The sequence below is a fragment of the Gymnoscopelus microlampas genome (assembly GCF_963454915.1).
Source record: "Gymnoscopelus microlampas genome assembly, chromosome: 9".
In the NCBI taxonomy this organism is placed as follows: Eukaryota; Metazoa; Chordata; class Actinopteri; order Myctophiformes; family Myctophidae; genus Gymnoscopelus; species Gymnoscopelus microlampas.
The window spans coordinates 48,620,817-48,638,018 of NC_139946.1; the positions used below are offsets into that span (position 1 = coordinate 48,620,817).

The following is a 17,202-nucleotide window of genomic DNA, read 5'->3' on the forward strand; positions in this document are numbered from 1 at the left end:
GGCAAAATCATTGAGCTGTGGAGAAAAGCACTACAGGGTCATTATATTTTAAGATAGTTAGAGTACATGGTATCTACAAAATCAGCTGTTGATGCTTTTTAAATAAATCAATGTTATTTGATACCCTATAGGAAACATAATTAGTTTTTCTCATTAATCGGACGTCTGTGGTCGGAGATGCTTATTGTTGGTATCAGCCACACCCAAGCCGTGCTACTCAATCGCTGTGTTGGCGGTGCCCGGGATCGAACCCATGACCTTGTGGCCGTAGCTCTACCGACTGAGCTACCCGAACACATTGTTCGTTTGCCACCAAAAAATTAATTTGATTTGTATGACGTTCAAAGGCAAGATCATCCCTAACATAAAATTGAAGGCTGTTATCAATAGCCTATACATTGACACACCACCTCCCACTCTCTGATCTATAGGAGTGCACAACATTATATACAGACATATTATATAGCATTTCTGTTGATTCTGAAAGCCATGTTTCGGGAAGAGCAATGATTGAAAATTCATGACTCAGTGAAAATAGATAATTCATACTTATTATGGCTATTAAGGCTACATACATTCAAGTGAAAAGTATAGAAAACAAATGTGAATGGGACTTTACTCTCATGTTTCAACATTGCAATATTCACTAGTGATCGAATAGTTTGTATATTTTAAACAATTCGGGTCAGGATCAATGCAGGCGTTGCATTAATCATTAACATCAATTTCAATAGGGTTGAATATGTTATTACAAAAAAAACATAAAAACATATTAATGACCCCCTTGGATCAATGTACTCAAAAAATTGAACATCCACCTTCTGCTCAGTGTGTAACTAGGGGGAAAAAACGCATCTGTGTCATTTTAGATTTTAGCTATATAAATTTATATACTGTAGCAACATAGGTTTTTCAGAAAACTCTTAAAATTTAGAACAGTAATTCAGAACAGTGGCTCTCAAGAATAGAATACAAGCTCACAGCGCACTGCAAGCTTGTACATTTGCTATTTTTTAACATTGTTTATATTATTTACATCCTCCTATAATTTGACAAACCTCTGTAGTGCATGGGTGCGTGGTGTAGTGGTGAGACCAAAATTGTTTTGCCCGGTTCTCCTCAGCAATTGATCTGAATTTGCACACAGCACCCTTACCATGTGCACCTAACTGCACCTAACTAAAATCTCAGCTGTTTATTAGCGTTTTTTTGTTTGCTGGCTCCCGGGTTGCCAGATCATGTGCGCATATCCACCCACGGGTATGGTCTAGTTGTATATAATTTTGGGGATCCTTGGCACGAAGTTTGAGAACTTCTGATTTAGAACACACACACACACACACACACACACACACACACACACACACACACACACACACACACACACACACACACACACACACACACACACACACACACACACAGGGAACTCCATATTTGGGCATGGTGACATCATAGTAATGCCGTGAGAGCCTACGGAGCTTGCCTTAAAGCCGGACTACACAGAGTGCAAATTGACAGTATCGAGAGAGGCACTGAATGTTCATCATAGTCTATAAGAGCTACCTTTCATGGACCTTTCAGAGATTGAAGGTCAGTAAACGTGTAATCACACTATAATAATAACTGGATTCCTGGATTGCAAGTTCAGACACTGTTAATTAAAGGCTTGCTAGACCCTGCAGTGTTGCCCTTCACAGTGAAGAGAAGAAGCTTTTACGAGGAACAAAGAAAGTACCAATCTTCCCAGACTCAGGGCTGCTGTTGTGAGTCCATGTCTCGGACCTTCCCCTATAAACACATGAAGAGCAGCCACATGGACGTCTACTACAGAATGGTGAGGAACGGACAAACCCCCTCAGCAGTCTGTCGGAAGACCGTCAGCCCTGTAACCAGCCAGAAACAAGGTGACATTGTCACTGACCAACCAAGATCTTACAGTCCTCAACAGTTGACCAGGACCGTATCTCATCCGAGAGAAGCAAAGACACGTCGGCCGACTTACACAGGAAAGAAACCCCACACTGGAGCGAAGGCTTTCCACTGTAAACAGTGTGGCAAGAGTTTCACCAAGTTGGCTAATCTGAAGGCTCACCTGCGTATCCACACGGGAGAAAAACCATTCCAATGTAGCCAATGTGGAAAGTGCTTCAACGAGTCACGCAATCTGAAGGCACACGGGCGTATTCACACTGGAGAAAAACCTTTCTACTGTAAAACATGCGACAAGAGTTTCAATGAGTTGGGTAATTTGAAGGCACACCTGCGTATCCACACGGGAGAAAAACCTTTCCAGTGTAGCCAGTGTGACAAGAGTTTTAACGAGTCAGGCACTTTGAAGGCACACCAGCGTATCCACACTGGGGAGAAACCTTTCTATTGCACACGGTGCGGCAAGACCTTCCGTCAGTTAGGTTCTCTGAAGAGACACCAGCGTATCCACACTGGAGAAAAACCTTTCCGCTGTAACCGCTGTGGCAAGAGTTTCAATTCAATGGATCACCTGACGACACACCAGCACATTCACACTGGAGAAAAACCTTGCCACTGTAAACAGTGTGAAGTTTCAGTCAGTTACACCTGTGTAATCCGTATAAGACCAAGGAGCTGACTGTGGACCGATACAGCAGGCAGAGAAGAGAAAGTGCCCCTGTGTACATCGACGGTGTCAGTGTGAAAATGTATCAGGCGCGAATTGGCCTCTTTTGACATCAGACACAACAAAGCGGCTTTTCAAGGAAAGATCAGGATAAGTGAAGAGAAGTGTGAAGAGGTCAGATGTCTGTATAAGACAATTTCTGCTGCTTTGAGATTTATTATTTATTTTTTGGAGTTAAATCAGCTGTTTTCCTCTTTCTGAGCTGAAAATAAATATTTGGTGCTACTCATTTTTTGCTCACTTGGTAAGTTTGCCTCACAGTGATGTAGGCATGTTTTGTATTATAATTTTTATTTTATTTATATTTTTTTATTGATAGGCTGTGGTTTCACTGTTCTTACGGGGCTCCGTCAGCAGTGCAGTGGCACTTCAATTCCTGGTGGTTGTTCGCTCTGTGCTAAAAACACAGGCTACAAAGAACAGAGACTCCTCGTCTCTCGGTCGTCACACAAGATGTATGACATCTTGTGTTTGAAAAGAGACTTTTAGTCTAGTTTTAGTTGACTAAATATCATAAGATTTCGGTCACAAAATCTACAGTTGATTTAGTCAACTAAAATGGATTTTGGAAGGCCTTGATGGCATAATGTCGGGGGGTGACACCTGCGCACAACCAAGCATAACATGTCTTAGTTTTACTGGATCTCTTCTCCACTAGTCCCTTCCTAATATGTTAGTCTAGTTTTTATTTGAATACATTGACAATATATTTAGTCATAGTTTTAGTCATCATAGCTGAGTTTTTATTTTGTTTTTGTTTAGTTTTCATCAGCTGATAAAGGTAGTAGACACATTTTTTTCGTCATAGTTTTAGTCGTCAAAATGAACACTGGGAGCACCAGTAACACCACTGTAAATCAGCACACACGGTTGCATAAGCCGACTCGGAGCTCCGCTTCAACCCACTGAGGCGCACAGCTTTGCTTGCATCTGATCTCTTCACACTTCCCTGAACTTGCCCTGATCCTTCCCAGTAATTAATGTCCCCCCATTGTCGTGACTGGTGTGAAATGAGACCATTTCACACCTGACAAATGCCCCCCTTTCTCTCTGACGAGGCTTGAGCTATCCACTGTCTTTCCACTGAAGTGCCAATGGCAGACTCTTTGAAACTTTGGAGCGTCACATCTGTAGTTGCTCAGTCTATATTGATTTCCCACCTTCAACTGCTGGTTAAAAATGTTCATATCAGAATGTATATCTTCCGCCATACAGTCTTTCTGGGCTGTTGAGTGTGTGTCTAATTATATGCCTAGTCCACACTCCGCTCCGCCCCCTTCCCCTCCCTCACATGGCTGACCACACATACAATTCATGTTTCTTTTTATAACTGAATTAGGATTATTAAAAAAGCCAGATCAGGCAGAGGGTCTGATAAGCAAATCAGAGAATCAATCAAGCCGAGAGTCTGATCACTGATCGAGGTGGTGTAAGATGCCTAAAACGTAGCCAGAGCTCTGATCAACAGTCTTCTGTGTCTGTGGCGGGTCTTGGAGGCATGTGGAGTGATCCTGTGCTTGCGAATCCCGGACGAACTTTCTGAGCTTTTGTCAATTATATAGTAGTTGTAAGATAGTAAGATGAGAACAATAGGTTTGGCTCAGAGCTGTCTGGGGGACTTGTTTTGGTTCACACCTAGACCTGAGTCCTCCAACTTGACACAATGGCCAGGAACCCTTGAAGTGTTAACTCATTAAATCAAAATGCAGACACCAGTCAACCCAATAAACCTGTTTGGTTGCTATCTCCCATGGCTCCACTATGTCTCTCTCCCTTCAAATATAATCAATTAAAATGAGTTGGTATTAGTTTAGACTTCATAGTTCATGTTTCACAAACACATCAAGGACCCGAATACACGACAATTAGTCAGCATTTTGATTCAAAATAAAGCACAGCTTACCTTTAGTTATGATAAACTTGTTAAAAAAAAAAGTCCTACTCACTGTGTCTCATAGGAGGGCTGTGGACAGAAATAGAAAACCCATCGATGATGTCACTGGTAGGCAGGTTTCTGAACTGTCCACAGCCCTACTTTGAGACACAGACGAGAAGAATGTCTTTTTACCATATTATAATGAGCATTAGTGAGGACCAATTATGTGAAGATTATTTGACAATGGGTGTAGTCGGGCTTTAGCGATAATACAAACAAGTGGAAAGTTGATGACAACTCCACACATTGTGCAGCCAAAAAAGTGCGATTACAATTTTCTAGAAAATATGGAAGTGCTGAATTATCGATGATCGATTTAAATTGGATTGAAAATTCTTCCGTAAAATTAAAGACGATCACATTTTATTTTATTAACAAGTTGTCTCAAGACACTTTACATGTAGAGCAAAGACCCACTATTGTCCCACCCTGAGCAAGCCATTTGCAACAGTGGCAACGAAAAACTCCCCATTAACTGGAAGAAACGTCAGGCAGACCCAGGCTCTGTACTTGGGACTGCTTTTTCCGTATACACTGACATTTTTTTACCAATGTACCCCAATGCCCCCCCCCCCCTCCCCCCAGAATATGGATACTGGGGTTAGGTTTTTGGTCTTCAGGCAGAGGCCCAAGCGAACTGTTAATTTAACTGTGATTGTTCAAATTGGACCCTTACCACACATGGACCCCAACCACACAAAAGACATTCTCTGCCACAAGGTATTGCCATTGATATGTCACTCACACTCACACACGCACACACGCACGCACGCACGCACGCACGCACGCACACACGCACGCACGCACGCACACACACACACACACACACACACACACACACACACACACACACACACACACACACACGTCCAGTTGATATGTACCTTCGTCTACTGTGTCTTGTGAAACCAAATCATTGTTTGACTTTACTTGACCTATACTTACTTTTGAACTGTAATAAAACTACACTATTTTAAGTACAAATATGACGTAAGCATCCGTTGTCAGAGTACTTAAGGGTCATGGCCGTCATTCACCGGCAGTGAAAAGCCACAGACAGTAAAGCGGCCAATGACAGGCCAAACATCTGTTTAGTTTCAGTCGTTCCCTCAGGGAATTCCCATTGGCACAAGTGAAGGACAACGATGGATTCACCAATTTTAACTCTCCAAGACGATGAAGATATCAAGGTGATGATGGCGGGGTCCACCCTGACCAAAGTCAGGTTAAACTGGAAGAAGAAGAGACATTTCCGCCTCCTTGAAGACATCATGACCATCTTGTGCCGGTCCAGAAAGGGCTTCTTGGGAAGAGGCCATACCACCATCTCTGCGACTGACGTGGAGTCGGTACGGGAGGGTCACCAGTCTGAGCTGCTGGCGACGGCGGAGATCGTGGCAGAGTTTCCCGCCGACCTCTGCTTCACCTTGGTTCTCCATGGTCGCCAAGGCACTCTGAACCTGGTGGCAGAGTCGCCTGAGGAGGCCCAGTCTTGGATCTGTGGCATGCGCAAGCTAATCCACAAGAACGAAAACATGGACGAGAACGAGAGGCTCAACCAGTGGGTGTGGGATTGGTTTCAGAAGGCTGACAGGAATAATGAAGGGCGGATAGAGTTCAAGGAGACGTGTAAACTGCTCAATATGATGAACATGGACATGGACGAGGACCATGCTTACCGCCTCTTTACGATGGTGGACAGATCGGCCAGCACCGGCCTGGACCTTGATGAGTTTGTCAATTTCTATGGGATGCTGACCCAAAGAGACGAAGTGTGGAAGGTGTTCCAGGACAATTCTGAAGATGGAGAATATTTAACCCCGGAGGAGCTGGAGAGCTTCCTTAAACTGGAGCAGCAGGAAGGGGAATGCAGTGCAAAGTACGCCCAGGAACTGATTGACCGCTACGAGCCATCCGATACAACAAAGCAGCTGGGAGCCCTGTCTCTAGATGGCTTCCAGATGTACCTATGCTCCCAGGATGATGGCTCTATCTTTATATCTGGCCATCGGGACCTCTACCAGGACATGAGCCAACCACTGAGCCACTACTTCATCTCCACCTCCCATAACACCTACCTCATGGAAGACCAACTCGTCGGGCCAAGCAGCCAAGAGGCCTACATCCAGGCTTTCAAACGCGGCTGCCGCTGTATAGAAGTGGACTGCTGGGACGGCAGCGATGGGCAGCCAGTGGTTTATCACGGTTTCACCCTGACGTCTAAGATCCCCTACAGAGATGTTATCGTCACAATCGGGGAGTACGCCTTCATGGCGTCAAACTTCCCCGTCATTATATCAATAGAGAACCACTGCAGCGTGGAGCAACAGACCATCATGGCTCAATATCTAGACCAAATCCTAGGTGATGCGCTTCTGAGGAGCCCACTGGATGGGGAGATCCCTGAGAAGCTACCCTCACCACAGGAGCTCCAAGGTAAGATTCTGGTGAAAGCCAAGAAGATCGGTCGCCTGGAGCCCAGTTCGGATGATACGGCGTCAGGCGAAGGTAGTGACGAGGAAGAAGACGATGACACCTCTGAGGACGGAGACAGTGAGAGCGAAGATAGAAGGAAAAGTGACAATAGGGACACGGCTACATTGTCCAGCGAGCTGTCAGACCTGGTGGTGTACTGCAAGAGCGTCAGCTTCCACGGTTTTGAGTACGCTCGCCTGCATTCCAAATGCTATGAGATGTCATCTTACTCAGAGAACAAGGCCAGTAAGCTCATCAAGAACGAGGGGGCAGACTTTGTACGACACAACTCAAGGCAGCTGAGCAGGATCTACCCCAAGGGCATAAGGACAGACTCCTCTAACTACAAGCCACATGAAATGTGGAACGCGGGATGTCAGCTTGTGGCACTCAACTACCAGACGCCCGGGCTCTCGATGGATCTGAACGACGGCCTGTTCGGTCAGAACGGCGGCTCCGGCTACATCCTCAAACCTGATTTCATGAGGAACAGTGGCACACCGTTCGATCCAGAAAGACCAGACGACCGCCCGGGTTACCAGCCACTCAACCTGTCCATCCGGGTGATCAGTGGACAGCAGCTTCCCAAGGTGAAACAACGCTCCATAGTAGACCCGCTGGTCAGAGTGGAGGTGTACGGAGTGCCACTGGACGAGGCGCAGCAGCAGACCCGTACCCTGAAGAACAATGGTTTTAACCCGGTGTGGAACGATACTCTGGACTTTGTCATCCACACCCGCGAGTTGGCCCTGGTTCGCTTCGTAGTGGAGGACTATGATATGGCGGGCATGAACAACAACTTCATTGGACAATTCACCCTTCCGTTTGATTGCATTCGAATGGGATATCGTCACATAAGTCTACTGTCCGAAGATGGAACGCCCATCCCTCAAGCCAGCCTGTTTGTCAATGTCCTCATCTCAAAATACACAGTGGAGAGTGAGGGAGGGAGAAACGGTGACGAATGCAGTAGCTAAGCAATGGAATGTCGGTGCTTGAGACTTGAGTCTTGGAATTGAAATAGAAAGAAAGAAGATAGATTTATAATAAGTCTCTTGTCTGTCATCTTGAAGATACCAGGGATACTGTATCAGCATATTTCTTTGTGTACATCCTGGGTTGAAGTTATATTGTGTTTTAACTTGTATTTATTTAACCAAAATCAAGAGAACTTGTGTAGGGTTTTGTATTATTATTATTATTATTATTATTATCATTATTATTATTATTATGTTTTGAATGCACCAGTCACTTGTTTTATTTGTGAATTCTTTTTTTATGGAGTCATACGTGTTTACTGTATATTTATTATATTGTTATTACTTACTTATTTCATCCACGTATGGCATTGCTTTTATTAGCACAGCCCGTGCTGCCGAGTTTTTCACAATGGGTTCCCCACAAGGTCATCGTACCATTACTTGACCTCTTGGCTGGCAGGTGGGTCCATCAGGTCCTTGAAGCCTAGCTTCTCAAGAGGCTCCCTGGCCATCAGCTGGTTATCCATTCTGCATTCCAGGAACTCTTTGGATTGCAGTCGGCACTTGCCGTTGTCAAAGCTGTTGTCTCGTAGGCATCTCATGAACTTCTCTTTGAAGGCTGTACATTCCCCAAAATGGTCCAGAGGGAAAGACCCTTTGTCCGGTGGCCGAGGCTTAAAGGACTTTGATCCGAAATGCATAGCAGTGGACATGTCAACATTAAGAGTTATTTGACTTTTTCTGATAAATCGTTATGGACGAGACTGGTTAGATATTCTCCGCTACTCCCACGTCGGCAGATGAAGTGACGACCTCATACTGCCTTTGGTGCATTATATAGCATCTTCTGTTCGTTGCTATGACAACGTATGTATGTCATATGACAACTCAGACCCTCATGGGTCCATTTGGGTCCGTGTGTATACACTCTTATGAGTTTAATTAACCACCGAGGATGTGTAGATAGGGGATAAACAAAAATGTGTTGACCCTTTTGGAGTTACAGACCTGTAAGGGTCCATGTGGCTCTTAACTGTTTAGCTGTGGACCCCTGGGGGTCCCTGAACCCCACTTTTGAGAATCGCTGACCGGAGACAGGTAAAGCGTTTTGCTGACTGCACTGACGTCAACGTCCTTTAGCCTGGCGACCCCCCCTTTCTTACAGTCATCCCTCCTCTGCGCCGCGGCATAGATATCAGTTATGTTGTCCATCGAGTGGAGTGGAGCGGTACGGCACACGTTGACGCCAAACAGCAGCGCTACCAGGACCGCCAATGCAACCAGAAGGTAGATCGGTACCACAAGGGCCCAGTGTTTCTGGGGCAAGAAGGTAATGCCTATTGCACTAAGCCACTGGTCTGGAATGTATGCCCATAGACAATACAAAAAGAAAGCCAACTGGGAACAAAGATAAAGAACAAAGCCATAGATTGCCCTCTCGGGAAGGGGAGAGGGAGAATTATCCGCCAACGTCCACATAGCTTTCGAAAGAAGTCCCACGATTTCTTCCCAGATGTCCAGTTGGTAGACAGCTTCACTAAACTGATGTGTACCGTTTACAGTACTCACAGTAATCACAACCAATCTCGTACAAGATCATATTCTGCTGGTGATGCCCTTCATCGGTATCTTGATGACCAGAGTTTTATGTATGTACGTATGTCAAGATACTTTACCAACTCGTATCCCTCCCAGAGGAAAGTGCACCAGATAGCGGAAACTGTACAGCACGCTGGACCACTTGGAAATCTTGATTATAGGCTAATCCCAAATGAAAATACCTTCCCTAGAATAATGTTCCATTATTCCTTTGATGAAATGATGGCCTCATGTGTCTGCACTATAATATATAGCACCTCTTTTCCATAATTTACATTATCGCCGTCATTATCATCATCACTTGGAGGCGAGTCTGGAGCTTTATGGAACTCCTTATTTGGCCATATCCGGGCACAGACAAACAGACTTAAGACCTAAAATGGTTTCAGCCCCCACGGTTCAGCGATGTCCTGCTGCTGCCGTTGCAGCCAGAGACAAAATGGGCTGAAGCTGTTCGCTCAGCGTCGGCTGAGCGTCCGCCTCGTTCCTGATCGTCCAATCGAATTCTGCGCCGCCGTCCAAGCCGCATTCCGATTCCACGTCGTCTATCCCGGCGGTAAAGACCCAGCCACGGCCCGCCCTGGTCTTCTGCGAGGCGTGCACCCTGACACACCGGGTGCGACCCGGGTACTCCCTCCGGAACCACTGCAGGTCCGACGGCCGACGGGCGTCGCTGACCACCCACACGGGCTGCCGCCGAGCAGCAGAGCCTCTAGTGGCCGGCCGGCAGAAGAACCCCGGATCCTGCTCCCTCCGTCTCTCCCCCCATCGGATCATGTCGGCCCGGTGACTCTCTTTGTACTCGCCCGCTCCCAGGAGCTCCCCGAGGTCCAGGCCGTGTTCCTGGGCGTATTGTAGCTTGAGAGGGCCGGAGAGGCGCAGGACGCAGCACGCATCGGGGCCGAGTCGCTCCAGGATCAAATTGCCCACGTAATCCTTCCCGGATTTGCGTTTCCCGCTGAGCAGGAGAATCAGTTTGGGTTCTGCTGCCTCCATTGTGTCAAGTGACCACACATAATAAGATTAATTATAAAGATACACTTTGCCTGGAGCCTCTCTCTCTCTCTCTCTCTCTCTCTCTCTCTCTCTCTCTCTCTCGCACCCATTATGAGTTGTATAGTGGTTGGTCTGGAGCCATTTGTAACTCCATAGTAAAGAATAACATTGTATTGATGACATCATATTTTTGACATCAGTGCGGAAACCCATATTTGGGCAAGTAGCAAAGGACAGATGTATTGTATTGTGTACAGGCCAGGGATGTGTGGAATGTATAGATATATACAGAACACTGTTTCAACGTCAAGTCAACATTGAGGATTTTACAGTGTACATTGTGGTTCCATAGTTTGGTTAAGTGAGTCTCTACCCCCCCCCCCCCCCCCACTGTATATCCCCCACTGTATATCAAACATACCAGATGTACAAGCTCACCTGTTTTCCTCAGTTCCACTGGATAGTGGATGAAGCTGCCCGAAGGGCATGCTGTTCCCTACAAGTTTGGTGGCTCATTGACCTCAAATTACACACACTCACACACACACCTATTATACGCAAGTGCGAGTGCTGGCCAGGCATGTAGTTAATTAACCCATTTAGACCGATTCTACTAACGCCTTCTAAATCCTGACCTAAGTTTTCTGAAAAACTGATTTTAACCCTTCCATAGTGTTAAGGTCTTTTTTGACCCGTTTTCAAGTTTGAATAGGTAAAAAGTACCCTTTACATTTCTTTATTGGAACGAGGCTTCATGATATCCTCAGAAATAGACCCGGCAAAGAAGTGTGGCTCAGTTCCCCCCCAAATTGTCAATATTCAATGCTTACATATTTGAGAGTGAGACACACGCATGCATGCAGACACACACACACACACGCACGCACAAACGCACGCACGCACGCTCGCACACGCACACACACACACGCACACGCACACGCACACACACAGACACACAGACAGACAGACAGACAGACAGACAGACAGACTGTGTTGTTGTGGTATACATACATATTTGTACTTATGTAAAAACAAATCTGAGTGATTGTTCCACCACTGATTGCAATCACACTTCACTGTGCCTCCCATTGCCTTCTGCACACCCTTACACACACACCCTTAGAATTCTGCTGGCAGCCCATTATTCACCAGGTGCTATTTGTAGTTAATTACTTAGCTTAACACTCAATGCAGCCCCCAACCAGGTTACCTCCACTTTGTGTGTGTGTGTGTGTGTGTGTGTGTGTGTGTGTGTGTGTGTGTGTGTGTGTGTGTGTGTGTGTGTGTGTGTGTGTGTGTGTGTGTGTGTGTGTGTGTGTGTGTGTGTGTGTGTGTGTTTTGTCAGGCTGCGGGGTCCCCAGTTCAACTCTGATTATTTTGGGGGTTCGTTTTATGTTGTGATTTATGTTGTGTTGTGTACATATGTACATATCTTAGATTTAAGCCTCTCCTTGACGTGTTTTTGTTCTTTACTGCTAGATTTTCTTCCTTTTCTCAGCTTTTCCTGGCCAGCAATGTGTCGAATATGACTGGTCGAAGTGTCCTTGAGCAAGACACTTACTTAACCCCAAACTGTTCCGTGCCCCTCTTTGGAATTCCCCCCGTGGGAGCAAGTAGGTCAACGTTAATTTAAAATGTTTAGAATCACTTGGTTGAATGGTTAAAGGAGTAGTTCACCCAATTTATTTGTATTGATTTATTTTGATTTATTTTTTGTCGCATTCCTGAGCCAATAATTATTTATTTTTTTAGATTTGTTTTTGGTTTTCTGCCTTTATTGATAGATGTTTTTAAAGTGAAGATTGACAGGAAAGAGGGAGAGAGACACAGGAGTCGAACCCTCGACACACTGTCAGGCTATTTTAGAGCCCAATTATTGATGATAATCGGTCAATAGGAGACTCAGTAGGAGACTCTTACCGGAGACTTCGCCGGTCATTAAATTATTGGCTTTAAGGAATACGACAAAAACTAAAAAAATCTCCATGAATTCAAGTCTCCATTGGGTGTGTAATTGATAGCAAATAAGTCATGTTTTGGGTGAACTAGTCCTTTACACTGTTGGCCCACAGACTTGCAGTGATGTAAAGTAACTAAGTACATTTACTCAAGTACTGTAGTTAGTTATTAGTTACTTTGCAGATATAAATTATTATATTATAAAACATACATTAACCACTTTAGCCCTATTTTATACGTAGGCTATTTGAAAATACAAGCTACAAGCTACAAGCTCACTGCACGTCGCATTAATACGCATTCTGAGCTTGTAGGCTATTTTCAAACACTTTATTACTTTTACTTTTGGTACTTTAAGTATATTTTGATAACAATAATGGACAATACTTTTGTACTTTTTACTCAAATAACATTTTGAACACAGGCCTTTTACTTGTAACAGAGTATTTCTACATTGTGGTACTGATACTTTTACTTCAAATATCTGAATACTTCTTCCACCACTGCAGAAATGCCATGGTCATTTTCAGCCAGTACAGTTTCCATTATTCTCCCAGTGCAGGCTATGATAATAAAGCACCGGGTTTGACGCGAGTATGGACTGTATCTTGTCACATGATGTCACTCGTACCAGCTGCTCCCGTCATTACAGCAGCTTGACATCGTAATAAACACATCAAATAAACAACGACTGTTGTACGGTCTCCTGGGAGCTTCTCATCTAGCTGGGAGCAGAGTGACATTTTAATCATGCCCTCTACATGTAAACATCCATGACGGATGGTTTGTTAAACACACATCATTCAGAGGCAGTTTTATGGTTTCATCACAGATTTGCAGTTGAAAAGAAGCGAGTGAAATGTATTTTTGCGCAAGCTCCATCGTTCGTAGTTTTCAGAAAAGAAAGAAAGTGGGGTGACAGAGAGAGGGAGAACAAGGAGAAAAACTGAAAAGATATCTAAGATAATCAAAGCCTTAATGATGGTTATTACGTTGTTATTACTGTATGCATAGGCCTATTTGATATGATACTGTAGGTAACCCTACATGCAAAGTAACATTCAAAGTTAAGTGCTGTGAATATATGTCCCCTGACTGAGGGATGTTGGGCAGAAACCTTGCATCTCCATACTTCAACAAATGCCCTACTTAATGCCCTACGATTTCATCATACAAGAGTGTCGCACAGAAGTAAATGCAATAGCAGCTCTACAAGCTCACAACGTGCCGCGATGTGACGCGTTGTGTGAGCTTGTAGATCATCCTTTTGCACTATTTGAAACAATGAAAAATGATGGACATGTTTTCCACCCGACAGCACCGAGAAAGCCTCTGTGTCATTTTGTGTCTGCTCATTTGATTGGATAAAATTGGTAACCCAACCTGAAAATGCATTCGCTGTTTAATAAAGAGCTGGAGAGACATATCTTTTAAATTTTTCAATATCTTTTAAATCACTCTTAAAAAACGCACATGTTCCAGAAAGCATACCTGTAAATAACCTTTTCTTTCATTCATTAATGCATTATTATTATTATCATTATACGTGTATCTATCTAAATTGCATTTATCAGCGTCATTTGTGTAGTCTAATGTGACAGCCATGCATGAAAGGAAGAAGCGTTGACATTATAAGCCACGGTGGTGGAGACTGCGTTTGTACTTGAAAAGATTGGCCAATTTATCATGATTATGTTCTGTTTAATCGCGTCGCTTTGTCATTATGTCACATACATCATGGTGTGTATTAGTGTTACGTTGGAGCGCCACAAGAAGCACATTGAGGAAGATACAGTAGGCATGTGAGATGAACATGAAGCGTATTGTAAATACACTACAGACTAGCGTTGTACATGGGAACATGTAAAGTGTCTTGAGACAACTTGTTGTGATTTGACACTTTAATAAAATTGAATTGAATTGAATTGAATAGCGTTTTAGCTTGAGACCCCAAATAAAGATGTTAGGTCTCCCCGGGACCCAAACTAGCAAAATTTGCCGATCTACAAGCTCACTACACGTTGTGAGCTCATACTGTAAATTTGCTATTTTCACTACTTTTTTTTTTTTTCTCATGAAATTATTTTGAAAAAATATTATATAATGTTATATTATATGTTTTTGGGTTGGATTTGTTTTTGTTTTTTTCAAATTTTTGAAATAATAATCATGAAAAACTAAATGCAGGACCCAGTGCTTGGGAAATTCGGGCCCTATCTTACCTAGCCTTACTCCTTATCCCTATTTCTTTTTGCCATTAACTATTTTGAAAAAATTGTTCAAATAGCCGATCTAATGTACAAGCTCACAACGAGTCAATGTAGATCGTCTAGTTGAACTATTTTAAAAGGTTTTTCAAAATAGCAAAATATGGCTAATAAGTTTAGGGATAAGGGGTAAGGCGGCACGAAAGATAGGGCCCTATACCTCCTCACATTAAAACAATGGCATTTAGGTTCGAATTTGACTCCATTTACGTTTAACAGTGAGGCTCTGTGAACAACACACATTATGACTTTATTTGTCTCGGTTCTGTGCAGTGGAAACCCGGAACATATCCCCCTGTAAAGCCTTGGTTTTAACTTTTTCAGTTTACCTCATTTTCACTGGGATTTTGAGATTATGTTGGACTTTTCCTAGACTTCGGGGAATAATAACAAGTAAGAAGCGCGAACGCTGGAAGCGAACGCAGTTCTATATTTCAGCCACACTGTAGTAGTGAACTCTGGCGCACTCTAGCGGCTGCACACAGGTAGTGCAGCTGCTATATTTCAGTCACGGAGTTTTGAGTCACATGGGGGCACGAGCCAATGAGAGCGTGAGTCACATGGGGGCGCGGCTGCACACATACTGCACACAGACAGACACACAAGCCGAGCCGAGTTACATAGTAGTAGGCTCCACTTGGGCGGAGTCGCGGCTTCGCCGTGCCTCCTTCCGCGTTCGCAATAATATAGGCATATATATATATATATATATATATATATATATATATATATATATATATATATATATATATATATATATATATATATATATAGTCAGCCTGTCTTCCAAGCTGCTGACTATGGCCAAACCGAAGTACAGACAACTGTGAATGCTACTGATTGACCATAATACCTCATAACACACACACACACACACACACGCACGCACGCACACGCACACGCGCACACGCACACGCACACACACACGTACTTCTTTTATTGAGACAGATTACTGGGTATAAGCAGAAAGGGAAAACGATGTAGGATAGATAAGGAGAGAGAGAGAGAGAGAGAGAGAGAAAGAGAGAGAGAAAAAAAGAGAATCCAAAAGGGTGTTAACCTCCATCTGTGCTATATTACATTTGAAATGCTCTGCAACCTTATCTCACATCGCAGTTTTCCTCTAGGAGCCTTTTGTGGAGATACAACACAATATAATACACAACATGATGCAGCATGGTCATTGTGGTCAAACATTTAACATGATGGTCATTGTGGTCAAACATTTAACATGATGGTCATTTGTGGTCAAATATTTAACATGATGGTCATTGTGGTCAAACATTTAACATGATGGTCATTGTGGTCAAATATTTAACATGATGGTCATTTGTGGTCAAATATTTAACATGATGCAGTATTTTTAGCCTGAGGCACAACAATGTGCAAGTCAAAATCTATAATAACCGATCTACAAGCTCACCATGCGTTGCAACGCGGCACATTCTGAGCTTGTAGATCGGCTATTTTCACAACATTTGACAATGCGTGGAAATGTAATAAATAGAATAGAGACGCCACATTTAAAGTAGTTAACATATGTTATGTATTTGTCACTGTATTGGAAAAAGATGTATGTATTGCATATAAAATAAAAGTTAAATTAAATTGCATGAAAGCATGTGAGCAAGTATGTTAACGTGTGGCAGTCAACGGCCCTTTTATTGCTGTTGTAGTGCGTGCGTGCGTGCGTGCGTGGTTGTGTGTATTGCAATAATAATTCTGAGAACCACTGCTATTACATTTAAATACCCACTATCCTCATCTCACGTCCCTATTTTCCTCAGTGTGTCTTTTATGGAGCCACAACGTAACACAAATACACACCATGATGTATGACATGTGAAATATGACAAAGCAACGTGATCAAATAGAACGTAATTATGATAAATTGGCTGATCTTTTCATGTACAAACGCAGGCTCCACTCTGGCTTATAATGTCAATCCATGCATGGCTGTCACATTGGACTATGCTAATGACGCTGATAAAGGCAATTCAGATAGATCACCAGAATAGTAAATTGCCTGATTACCGCACTCGAAGAGCACTAGTGCTTTAGCCTTATTTGTCTCTCTGTCTATTTTGTCGTATTGTTTTACTGGCAAATAATGACCCGGTCAAATGTAAATGTTGTCAAAGCTATTCCACCATTATTCATTTGTAGTCTATTATCTAAATATATTTATTCAAAGCAAAACTTTTTTTTTTTTTAAAAGATGCATGTTCAGTTGAGCCGAAATCCTTGTCAAATCTTTGAAGGCCTTTTTTCTCTCAGTTTTTCAACGTATGTGACTCTGAAAAGTGTAAGGGATATTTTCACTTTCAAACA

General features: G+C 43.4%; 3 protein-coding genes across 3 annotated transcripts; 1 reads left to right on the forward strand and 2 right to left on the reverse strand.

Moving 5' to 3' along the window:
• Nucleotides 1-5,740: 5,740 nt before the first annotated feature.
• On the forward strand, nucleotides 5,741-8,047 carry LOC311051602 (1-phosphatidylinositol 4,5-bisphosphate phosphodiesterase delta-4-like; the record flags this gene model as incomplete). The annotated part of the gene is made up of 1 exon (XM_084066182.1): nucleotides 5,741-8,047. One exon carries the CDS (start codon nucleotides 5,741-5,743, stop codon nucleotides 8,045-8,047), a length of 2,307 nt encoding a protein of 768 aa, XP_083922308.1.
• A 440-nt stretch (nucleotides 8,048-8,487) lies between these two features.
• Nucleotides 8,488-8,763, reverse strand: cox19 (cytochrome c oxidase assembly factor COX19; the record flags this gene model as incomplete). Its single annotated transcript, XM_084066183.1, has 1 exon — nucleotides 8,488-8,763. One exon carries the CDS (start codon nucleotides 8,761-8,763, stop codon nucleotides 8,488-8,490), a length of 276 nt encoding a protein of 91 aa, XP_083922309.1.
• A 1,285-nt stretch (nucleotides 8,764-10,048) lies between these two features.
• Nucleotides 10,049-10,645, reverse strand: LOC311051604 (phosphomevalonate kinase-like; the record flags this gene model as incomplete). Its single annotated transcript, XM_084066184.1, has 1 exon — nucleotides 10,049-10,645. The coding sequence occupies one exon, from the start codon at nucleotides 10,643-10,645 to the stop codon at nucleotides 10,049-10,051; it is 597 nt and encodes a 198-aa protein (XP_083922310.1).
• Between the last annotated feature and the right edge of the window lie 6,557 nt (nucleotides 10,646-17,202).